This window comes from Caretta caretta, chromosome 2 (assembly GCF_965140235.1).
Source record: "Caretta caretta isolate rCarCar2 chromosome 2, rCarCar1.hap1, whole genome shotgun sequence".
Classification (NCBI taxonomy): Eukaryota; Metazoa; Chordata; order Testudines; family Cheloniidae; genus Caretta; species Caretta caretta.
This window is the reverse complement of record NC_134207.1, coordinates 154,382,396-154,394,765: the sequence shown is the minus strand read 5'-3', so window position 1 is coordinate 154,394,765 and position 12,370 is coordinate 154,382,396. Positions and strand designations below refer to the sequence as shown.

The following is a 12,370-nucleotide window of genomic DNA, read 5'->3' as shown; positions in this document are numbered from 1 at the left end:
ATACTACAGCTTCTCAACACAAAGTTTGAAAGAATTATTTACAATGGGGAAAAGGTTTCCCTCATCTCTCTGAACTGTTTTTGATTAAAAATAAAATAATAATCAGCCTGAACAGTTAAAGTTCGGCAAAGTTATAAGCCAAACATTTTATTATAATGGAAAATGGTGGTAACCTTAACTATAGGGGTCACTATCTAGACTTCCTATAATCCTAAAGTTATAGCTGTGAGGAGGCGGTATGCTGTCGGCTTTCTTTTTTTTGAACATGTTGCACAGTGTTGATATTTAACAGGAATCCCAGGAGCTATTGGGGAGGTCATGGGAGTTGCCTTTGAATCCTCCCTTTGCATCTTTGGATCCTCCCTTTGAATTCTTCGGAGGAGGACACAGTACACTGCAGTAGTTTGCCGGTCCTGGGTCAACTCTTGGGAAACAGAACTGTTGGCAAGACAGAGTCAAAGTGTACTGTGCCTGATCACCAGCAGATGTGCGGGTTGTGGGTGATGAACCAGGGGATGCCAAGGACAACAGTTGAATCTGGTGCAGGAATTTAGCCCAAATTGGAAAATTGCTTGGTGGCCTCAAATGGCAGTTAACTCTAGGGGAACCATTCGGTGGGTGACCAGTCCCAACAAAAGGAGTGAACCATTTAACTTGGTGGAGTCCTTGCACTGGATGGGGGTATTGTGTGGTTGGTCAAACTCCAGTTCCATGAAATTGCCTGAGGGCAAACAAGTCCACCAGTGTCTCTAGGTTGGTATCGGGCATCACAGAGTGCCAGAGCCTGAGAGGGAGTTGGAAATATGTTGGATCCTGATTGGCCATCACCAGGGTACTGGCAGACACGAGTTGGTGTGGGCTGCTTGGGGAGAGAGGAAGGATGCCAGCCCAGCCTGGACCCCCTATCGAGGCACGTGCTTGATGTTTACCTGACCAGGGCACAGATTGAACCTTGGCAGGGCTACTTGATGCAAAGTGTTCTAGTTCCCCGCAGTATAGGGATAGGCTGTTGACCAGCATTGATTCTTCTTCATGTTGAGAGGCAGGGTCAGGCCTCCTTGACTTGCATGGGTTTGGGCAACAAGGAAGGGCTTGGTGATGGGGGAAGGGCTGAACCAGCAGGGCTGGCTGGAGCCAAGAGGACCATCTTTTTTCTTGCCAGTGTTTGGTCAAGCGATAGTCAATCTTGATGCATAGGTCAGATAAGGCTTCCAGAATGGACAGGGATTCCACCCATGCCAATTCATCTTTAATATCATTGATTAAGGTGATCCGGAAATGATAACACTGGGCAGCCTCATTCCACTCGGTGTCTTCTACCAAACATCAGAACTCCACTACGTATTTAGCAACTGGCCCATGTTCCTGCTACAACACTTGAAACGTGGTTTTGGCCATACACTTGTGACTTGGGTCACTGAAGATCATCACCATAGCTTGAACCAAGTCCTCAAATTGTCCCAGAAGTGGGCTTGATTATTCCAGGAGTGGAGATACCCAAGCCAGGGCCTCCCTGGGAAGCAGGCTTATAATCAATCCCTCTCGGGCTTGGTCAGTAGGGTGCAATTGTGGGCAGAGAAGAAATATGACCTGACACTGAATTTCCATGGAACTTGTCAGGTAGGGGGAGCTTGAGTCCATGAGGAGCAGTGGTCACTGCTGAAGGTAGCATGGCTTGAGCTTACAGGGCTGCATTCTGTGCCTGCAGGGCAGCAATCTGGGCTTGCAAGGTCTTGTAGGGCTTCCACTGTCTCTGTCAGAGAGATACTGACCTTTATCGAATCCATGCTTGCCCTATCAATCCTAGTCCTTTTATTGTTTGTGATTGGGCTACGCACACTGTCAGTGATCAGGACATGGACGATCATGCCCAGTGGTTAGAGCAGGAGTCGGTAGCCAGGAATCACAGATCAGAGTCAGAGCTGGAGTCAGAGGCCAGGCACCAGAATCAAGGGTCAGAGTTCAAATCAGAAATCAGAGCTAGGGGTCATAATCAGAGTCAGAGGTCAGATTCCAGAGCTAAAGGTAAGGAATTGCAGCCAAGGGTCAGGACTGGGTTCCCTGGAGTGAGGTAAGACTGGGTCCAAGGCAGGAACAGGAGTGGGAACAAGCAGGCACAAAAACTATAACAGCCATGGGCTAATGCTTTGAGCAGCTGATGAACAGCTGTTGCTGCTGTGCTGAAGAGCCAGTCTGCTGACTCTTCCAACCAATCAGGTGAGGTAGCCAATCAGGCATCCCACTTCCGGCCAGCTGTACTGGTTAGTTTGACAGGAGACTGATTCAGCTGTAGGCCTACTTCCAAACTCGCTCTGCTGCAGGCCCTGATACCTAAGCTCCCTGTTCCAGTTGATCTGTTTAGTTCTTTTCTCCCAAAGACCTGCCTCTTCGTGTTGGATTAGCTTTCAGCTCCAAATACCCCATTCTATGGGGGGCAGCTCTCTCTCAAGTCTTCTCTCTGTCTCACACACCTCACCTTTTAGGTGTCATGGTGTGTATTTTTCCTTGCTTTTCTCCACTATAAAATAATTGCTATCACCAGCCTCATCCCTATGATCTGCTGTATGTCAGCAGATGTAGTGGCAATAGCTACTGAAGTTCTTGTTGACATTGCTATTCCCCGGAGGTTGAATTCATGGAACAATGTACTCTTCCTTTGTTGACATGAATCAGATTTGCTCCTCTAATTCTCTGTTGACAGAGCCGTTTCTCTTAGGGCCCACCAGACTTCATGCTGTATGTTTTATCACGCTTGGCCAGGGCCAGCTCTAGACCATATGGTGCTCCAGACGAGGAGCATCTTCAGCGATCCCCACCATGTATTAAACTTTTGAATACCTTATTTTTTACTGCATTTGTAGTCCATTTCATGACTTTGATGCACGATTTGGGAACTACAAGCCAGTCAGCCTCACCTCAGTCCCCGGAAAAATCATGGAGCATGTCCTCAAGGAATCAATTCTGAAGCACTTAGAAGACAGAAAAGTGATCAGGAACAGTCAGCATGGATTCACCAAGGGAAAGTCATGCCTGACTAATCTAATTGCCATCTATGATGAGATAACTGGTTCTGTGGATGAAGGGAAAGCAGTGGACGTGTTATTCCTCAACTTTAGCAAAGCTTTTGACACGGTCTCCCACAGTATTCTTGTCAGCAAGTTAAAGAAGTATGGGCTGGATGGATGCACTACAAGGTGGGTAGAAAGTTGGCTAGGTTGTCGGGCTCAATGGGTAGTGACCAATGGCTCCATGTCTAGTTGGTAGCCGGTATCTAGCGGAGTGCCCCAAGGGTCGGTCCTGGGGCCGGTTTTGTTCAATATCTTCATAAATGATCTGGAGGATGGTGTGGATTGCACCCTCAGCAAGTTTGCAGATGACACTAAACTGGGAGGTAGATATGCTGGAGGGTAGGGATAGGATACAGAGGGCCCTAGACAAATTGGAGGATTGGGCCAAAAGAAATCTGATGAGGTTCAACAAGGACAAGTGCAGAGTCCTGCACTTAGGATGGAAGAATCCAATGCACCGCTACAGACTAGGGACCGAATGGCTCGGCAGCAGTTCTGCAGAGAAGGACCTAGGGGTGACAGTGGACGAGAAGCTGGATATGAGTCAACAGTGTTGCCCTTGTTGCCAAGAAGGCCAATGGCATTTTGGGATGTATAAGTAGGGGCATTGCCAGCAGATCGAGGGATGTGATCGTTCCCCTCTATTCGACATTGGTGAGGCCTCATCTGGAGTACTGTGTCCAGTTTTGGGCCCCACACTACAAGAAGGATGTGGAGAAATTGGAGAGAGTCCAGCGAAGGGCAACAAAAATGATTAGGGGTCTGGAACACATGAGTTATGAGGAGAGGCTGAGGGAACTGGGATTGTTTAGTCTACGGAAGAGAAGAATGAGGGGGGATTTGATAGCTGCTTTCAACTACCTGAAAGGTGGATCCAAAGAGGATAGATCTAGACTATTCTCAGTGATAGCAGATGACAGGACAAGGAGTAATGGTCTCAAGTTGCAGTGGGGGAGATTTAGGTTGGATATTAGGAAAAACTTTTTCACTAGGAGGGTGGTGAAACACTGGAATGCGTTACCTAGGGAGGTGGTGGAATCCCCTTCCTTAGAAGTTTTTAAGGTCAGGCTTGACAAAGCCCTGGCTGGGATGATTTAGTTGCGATTGGTCGTGCTCTGGGCAGGGGGTTGGACTAGATGGCCTCCAGAGGTCCCTTCCAACTCTGTTATTCTATGATTCTATGATTTGCATGCATGATTTATCCCTGTCATATAAGATGATAAATTTGCATGATAGGATCTGTAAATCTGTATTTATTCATGCCATATATAAGCAAATAAAAATGGTTTCCTCTAAGCTTATAGAAACTTTTTAATTTTAAGAATAACTGAAATGTACTAACTTCAACAAATTGAACTGGGCACTAATATTTGGTGGACCAGCATTAAATAGTGTTGCAGTAAGTGACAGCCTTAGAATGTTAACTCTAGTCCTTTCGTTCAAAAAGTTGCTTTTCTCACCTTTGCCCTTGCGAACTGTCAGAGTGTCACAGAGATCCAAAGACTGGCCAATAGCATTTTGAAGCGATAAAATAGCCATCATCGATCAAAGTTATGTTTTAATGAGCCTGAGCTTCAAAAAGCTGCACTTACCACTTGCAACTGTGACGGGCAGCGTGAACAGAATCCTCAAAGCTATCCACAGATTAGGAAAAGTGTCTGTCAGCTCTGCATCATGAATGAATTGGAAAAGAGAGTGCTTCCTGTTTTGTAGAATGTGACAGGTGTTGTCCAATTTGACATACAGGTCTTTATCATCGACGTCAGAACATTCCCCATGTGTCAGTGTCCAGAGAATGTCTGTACAATTGTCCAAAAGTGTTTTCTTGTCTGCTGGCAGCTTACTAAGGTCATACAACCTGCCCTCCCCCGCGAGGTCTTTTTGTGCTGCTTCATTTATCCAAACCTTTCTTCAATGGACACTCAAGCAGTTAAAAAGTGAGCAAAAAACCCTCCCTCTTGAATTTTTCTTCTGAGCTTCCCATCACTTCATCTCTGCCCTCGTAACCAAACTCTCTTTTTCCGATGACTATGAGTTTCCTTGAAGACTGGCTCAACTCCCAAGTTTTCCGCCATTTCTTTAGCAGCATGATGGCATCTTCAAATCCGTTGTCTCTGATGGCTACAAAGAAATCAAGGCAGCTTCTTTTCAAAGTAGTAGTGGTCGTGATGTCCATTGACTGAGTTTGTAATGCCTTGCTTACAGTGTTTACTGGGAACAGGATATTGTGCCAAACCACAACTGAGACCAGAAGTTTGAAGTCAGTGATCTGGTTTGCCAGGCTTTGCACTTCGTGTTGGGCTCTGGCCTTGGCTTTACTTGACTATGCCAGTTCCATCAATACGTCGTAAACCTCAGTCTCTTGGTACCTCACTGGTCTTATGCGGTCAATGCAGCTCTCCCAGCGAGCATCACTTAGCAGCTTCACAGTCAGATTTGTAACATGGCTGTGAGGATCTTGCACCTGATAAATGATGCTGAAAACAGGATGTATAGCCTTTGCAGTACTCTGAAGAGAGATACTGAATGTAAAGAAAATGATGCTGCATCGGACACAACCCGGTGGAGGGAACGGCAGCCACAAGGCAGGAAGACAGTTCTTGGATTCAGCGCAAGGATCCTTGCCTGGACACCATTGTTTCTTCCCGTCATGTTCACACCGTTGTCATAGCCTTGACCACAGCAGTCTTAAAGCTTTATTTTATTCTCATTCAAGCCATTTATGAACAGTTCTGTTAGGCCTTTTCTAATAAAGTCTGTCCACAGACCGGAAACAGATAAAATGTTCCTTTACTTGGATACAGCCATCTTCGTCATCAACAAATCTTACTGTAAATGACATTATGTGACCGATATGGGAAGCGTGGAATCCATTATTACGGCATAGTACTTGGCTTTGCCGAGCCGCATCAATATGTTATCAAGCACCTTCCTTTCCATAAGGTCAGTCAATTTGTTTTGAATTGTTTTGCTGCAGTAATGGTCCACAGTTTCTTTACGAACTACTCAATGTAGGTGCTCATGAAAGACATTATAGTATTTCCCAAGGAGCTCTACTAAACCAAGGAAATTACCGTTACGTTCAGTGAACAACATATCCAACAAACTCTGGAAAGCCATATTATTCTTTGCAAGCATGGTGGTGGGTATTGTAGGCAAGGGGAGGCTGTGCCTCCCCAAACAGCCTACCATGGCCCTGCCCCGAGGACAGCATGCCTCCTGAAGGGACTCGGGGTCACTGGGGCAGCTGCTGCTGGGCCGTGCTGCCTGCCTGGTGCTCTGGGGCTGGCTGCCCGAGCACTGGGACTGGGGGCCTGGTGACTGTGCTGCCTGACTGCTTCAGCCCTAGGGCCAGGGGTTCAGTGCCGGTGCTGCCCGGCCACCTGACCCCGGGCCTGGGGACATGGCGACTATGCTTCCTAGACATCTGGAGTCCTGGAGCTGGGGGCACGGCAGCTGCGCTTCCCAGCCACCCACAGCACCGGGGTTGGGGATGCTGTGGCCATGCTGCCCAGGGGCTGTGGGAGTTGAGGTTGTGGCACACAGGGGCTGGGCCCTCGGCCCCCGGCCATCCGGCACTGGGACCAGGGGGCTGCGGTGGGAGTGCTTTGGGCTTCTGCAGGGGAGAGGGGACAGAAGGTGCGGGGCCTCAGGCACAAGGGGAGGAGACAAGCATTAGCCTCCCTGGGTGGCTGGGTCACTGGCCTCCCATGTTTGCAAGGAAGAGGGTAATTGAGCATGTTCCTCCAATGCTGGGTTTCTACAGTAATAATGCGTTGGTTTTCTGCGTCTGTGCATTTATTTAGCTTGAGCCTAGACTCGAACTCCATCCATTTGGAGTAGGGCACGAAATGGCCAGGTGACTTTTCATGTTGCTTCAGAGCATCAGCTAAGTTATGCCAGTAATTGTACCCAGAAAGCATAAGCAACAATTTGGCATTCTTGTCAAATATTTTGCAAGAAAAACAGAACACTTTGTCAGTTGATTTTGAGTAAACCAGGCAGCACCCCAAGCCCGGCACCCGCCAAGCCTGGCACCCCAGGCAGTTGCCTGGGTCATCTGCTGCTAAATCCAGCCCTGCTCTTGGGATAAAATCTCAAGACATGCACTTGGCTTTTCTTTTTCACAAGGATTTCACTAATTACAGCAAGGACAATTTACTGGATTTCAGCATATTATAATCAGAATTAAGGACATTTTCTTAGCAGAGCCCTGTGTTACAAATCAGTGCTTATTTAGACTGTTTACAGAGTCACCATAATAGTGTCAATGTTCTGTTTGTTTATTGGCTTGGGCAAGGTGGGAGGTATTTGCCTAAGTGAGACCTTTTATGAGATATATACGGGTAATAAAGCTTTTGACAGAAAATGCATGACCACTTCAGAAATCTTGTAACAAAAGGAGTATAGAGTTAAGTTACATGCTGATTAAACCAGATGCTCGTTAAATTCCAAAATAACCAGTTCAGCTGGAAATAATCTTTAATTATAAATGTGATTACTAAGCAGGGTTTCCTTTAGTTGCTCCCTGATTTTTTACAATCATGTATATAGTGGAATAAACTTTTCATAATTCATTGAATAAATATCAGTTTTGTCTGGTAGGAATGCACTAGTCATGAGCTCAGATTTCAATGATTTAATATTAGTAATTAAGAATTAAACAGTTAGGTGAAGCATGTTGATTGGATTTTAGCTCCCAGAAGAGCAAAAATGCATGTTTAGTGCAACTGGTACAGTGTGCTTCCTTTTACTTTTATCACAGAAGTAGTTGGGAGGAAAATCAGTAGTTTCCATAGTAGCTGTTCATAATTCAAAAGTCACAGTTGTCATTTGTTCTTGCCCTGAGAAGAAATTACAAAAGTTTGAGTCTTGGGTGTAATACTGAACAGATTGCCTAAAGTCCCTAGCGTACAGCTGTTTCGTGATGGCCTTCGAGTGCATTGCCGATTTTGAACTGTTGAAAATGAAGATGCATTGTATGATTAACTGATCAGCCTGAAGATACTAACGAATCAAAGCAGTTTAATACTGCACCAAGCTGCTTAATGTTGTGATTTCTTGCCAGCAATAACTAAAATTGAAAAAAGAAACTATATTCAAATTTTGTGGTTTCAAACAAAGCATTGTATTAAAATAATACCCCAGTACTGTACAGTACATACAACACTATAGTAGTATGGAATGAATGCTATGAGTTAGAACTGTCAGATAATTGGGATTCAATATTTTTCACCCTGAATTATTTGTAGGCAAATCTAGCGTTGCAGGAAGCAAGGCTAGCAGTTGCGCAAACTGAATTAAATAATGCACAGAACCAGCTTGATGAGAAACAGAGGGAATTGGACCAAGTGCAAGCCATGTATAATGCTACCATGCAAGAGAAACAAACTTCACTGGATGATGCTGACGCATGCAGACGGAAGATGAACAATGCCACAGCCCTAATTGAAGGATTAGGTGGAGAAAAGGTATTGATGCATCTGAGCAGAGATCCAGCATAAATTAATTGCTTTGAGCACAATCCATAGCAACAATCAATAGTGCCAAATAAATTCACAGACAAAAAGTGACATCTATATACTGTAGTGTGAATGTTATTGTATTTTGCTTATATATATATATATATATATATATATATATAAAATTCTTGGTTGTTCTGTGTGTATATAACAAAGTTATAATAGCCTGTTGAGTTAATATTGCTCTTTTGTATGCATATTTAGATCATTATTCTGCAATTCATGTTGTGCTAATGGTTTGATTTAAGCACTGGGAGCAATACTGGCAAAACTCCTTTAACTTCAATAGGATCATGAAATAGGTCTTTAATTAAACATTTGAATTAAATATTATGAAAAGAATTGTTCTTTTTTATATATACCCAAGAATAGTAGTTCAAAGTATTGACTACTTCCCTGCAAAACTTCCAGTTGCAGGTCTGTGAGTTGACAAACATTTCAATCCATAGGGTATAATTTTGATTTGTCAATATCCCATGGGCAAGACCTGTCGGGTCACAGATGTTGTTATAGTTTTCACCCAGTAGAAGAATAAGACCTGGCAGCATTTCAGATCTTTAAAATACTTTGTTTTTAATTCAGAATGCATATCTGAAGATAGAGGAGCATTGCCTTTACGAAATTATGTGTGCTTCCAGTAAACACTGGATATATGTTTTGAACCCAAGGGTTGGAAATTTTGACTATGTCATGGTGTGACCATTGCCCCATGTGCTTTGAGTTTGAAGTTGCCGTTCCTTGTAAGGGTGAGGGAACTACTTTGATGGCCCGACTTCAGAGGCTTATGGAACCTGAACCTTTCCAGAGGACTCTGAAGCAGGATACTGGTCATCTCTGCTGGTCATTTGGTAGCACCTTATAATAATTGTTTGGGTGAAATCCTGGCCTCAGTGAAGTCAATGAGAGTTTTGCCATTGATTCCAGTGGGCCCAGGATTTCACCGTATGTCCTTCACTTTGATGGGTTGGCTCCTCGGTTCCTTCTTCCCTGGGTTCTTCACAAGTCACCCTGCTTATGGAGGACTTGTGACCGCTGAAGCAGAAACAGGGACAGCTAGACCAGTGGTGGTGCAAGACTTGATCTAATTGATTCCATCATCAAGTATATGATGTGATGATTTAATCATATGCTGTGGCTGTTCAGAACTATAAAGACATTTTTTGCCTCCACCATTGCATCCACAGAGTCTCGAAGTTTGAGGCGAAAAAGCTGTCGCTTTTTTATTGTGTTTTAAATATATATGAAATGTATTGAATGCTTTGGCTACATATTTTTAAGTCAATACTTAAACTGAAAGAGCAAATCTGAACATGTGTCTGCAATTCAGTATGGTGGGTTTTCATGGGTGTTGAGCTGTAAGATCTTTCAGGACCTGTGAGTCAGCTATACTTTCTGAGACCGACAGCACGATAAGGGGATACACAGAGCCTGGTCCTGCCATCTTCACTTGGGCAAAACTGTCACTGGCTTTAATGAGAGTTTTGTTTAAGTAAAGATTGTAAGACCAGGCCCATAGTGCATACAAAACAAATGAGAATAGAAATTCATAACAGTAAGGGAATAATTAAAAAAGTGATTTAGGAAATTTCTTATGCTTTCAGAATAGACTGTTTTAAGCCCAAAACACTCTTGGTTCAATTAGCAGTAAAAATATACTGGGAAGAAAAAATAGATGCTTTGATTTGAACTTCAGTTGAATTTTGTGCCTATTTAACAAAGTTCTTTACAACATTTTAAAATTTAGATTCGTTGGACAGAAAGCAGCAAAAATTTTCAAGATCAAATTATTCGATTAGTTGGAAATGTTCTTCTAGCCACTGGATTTCTCTCCTACTCTGGGCCATTCAATCAGGAGTATAGAAACTTGCTGCTCCGGCTGTGGAAGACAGAGATGGACCAAAATAGGATTCCATATAGTGACGTAAGTATTCCTGCATTCTAGAAAAAGATACATTATTGTGCCCCACAGAAAAATACTGCTAAGAACATGTAATTCTTAACAGAGAAATCCTTTGAAAAGATTTACCGGCTGTCAAGTTCCATCTCCTTCTTTAAACAAAAAAAGTGGCAAATATGCTAATATGAAAAAATCTCATTCAAAAATCCTCTCTTTTTACTTCAGTACATCATAAATCCTGCACGTACTGAATCACATGGTGGAGTTAGCAAATTCAACCAGGTTACTGTAATCTGAGAACCTCTTATGTTAACATTTCTGTGAATCACTTTAGCTATATATGGTATTTCGTGACAGTAAGATAATATAAAAAAGAGCCTGTTCCTGCTCCCATTGAAGTCAATGGCGGCAATTTTAGGCACCAAATCCCTGTCAGCATATATAGGGTGATTGTGTCCCTAAAAACCAAAATATCCTTGTTTTCAGGGTGTGTTTCACTAAAAGCAATGAGTACATGTGTGTTTCAAGGACTTCCCCCTGAAAGGATTATCATACTCTTGCCAGAACTTTCCAGGGACTCTCCCACCCCTCTGTACTTGTCCTTTAATCCGCACTCCTCCTGTGACAAACCCACAGGATGGCATGTAGGAGAGGGAAGAGGCTTGTTTGGCTGAGGAGAGCAGAGGTTCCCTTCTCTCACTCTCCCAAGCACCTCTTCCTATTGTCACCAAGACCACTCCCTTTCCGTTGTTACCCACTATCCCTCCCACCAACATTAAAAATCTGGTCAACCTAGAATCACTTATTTTGTTGTTATGATCCTGAAGTATAAAGCCATGAATATCAAGGATGGATCTGGATGAAAGCTCCCTTTGTTTCATATTTCTGCCAGATTGTGTAATGAATACTTTAACCCACTGTTTTTACAGATTAAGTTGGCAAAGCAATTGACTCCTCACTCACAGAATAAGGTTTATTAGGATTTAGGGTTACTTAAGTATAACATCAGGATAATCAAGATTTGCTAGAAAATGTTTGTAAAATGGAACTAAACAGCTTTTCCGTTTCTCAAGCTTCATGCTTCATTTTTAAACTCTTTGTTACATAACTGCACTCAAAAACAAAACAATGTAAAACTTTAGAGCCTACAAGTGTACTCAGTCCTATTTCTTGTTCAGCTAATTGCTAAGACAAACAAGTTTGTTTACATTTATGGGAGATACTGCTGAGTGCTTCTTATTTACTATGTCACCTGACAGTGAGGACAGGCGTTCACATGGCACTTTTGTAGCTGGCATTGCAAGGTATTTATGTGCCAGATATGCTAAACATTCATATGCCCCTTCATGCTTCGGCCACCATTCCAGAGAACATGCTTCCATGCTGATGATGCTCATTAAAAAAAATGCGTTATTAAATTTATGACTGAACTCCTTGAGGGAGAATTGTATATCTCCTGTTCTGTTTTACCCGCATTCTGCCATATATTTCATGTTATAGCAGTCTCAGATGATGACCCAGGACATGTTCATTTTAAGAACACTTTCACAGCAGATTTGACAAGACGCAAAGGTGGTACCAATGTGAGATTTCTAAAAATAGACACAGCCCTTGACCCAAGGTTTAAGAATCTGAAGTGCCTTCCAAAATCTGAGAGAGACGAGATGTGGAGAATACTTTCAGATGTCTTAAAAGAGCAATACTTGGATGCGGAAGGTACAGAACCCGAACAACCAAAAAAGAAAATCAACCTTCTGCTGGTGGCATTTGACTCAGATGATGAAAATGAACATGCTTCGGCCTGCTCTGCTTTGGATCGATATCGAGCAGAACCCGTCATCAGCGTGGACACGTGTATTCCAGAATGGTGATTGAAGCTTGAA

General features: G+C 43.4%; 1 protein-coding gene across 3 annotated transcripts in view; it reads left to right on the top strand.

The window, feature by feature from the left end:
* Positions 1–12,370, top strand: part of LOC125631940 (dynein axonemal heavy chain 5) — a 286,700-nt gene that overhangs the window by 175,303 nt on the left and 99,027 nt on the right. For all 3 annotated transcript variants that reach the window (XR_012667111.1, XM_048839434.2, XM_075125496.1), the window contains exons 61-62: positions 8,321–8,539; positions 10,335–10,511. Coding sequence is in view for 2 of the 3 variants with exons in the window: in XM_048839434.2 (XP_048695391.2) it covers positions 8,321–8,539; positions 10,335–10,511 (396 nt within the window). In the remaining variant the exon portion in view is untranslated. The remainder of the gene's footprint in view (positions 1–8,320; positions 8,540–10,334; positions 10,512–12,370) is intronic.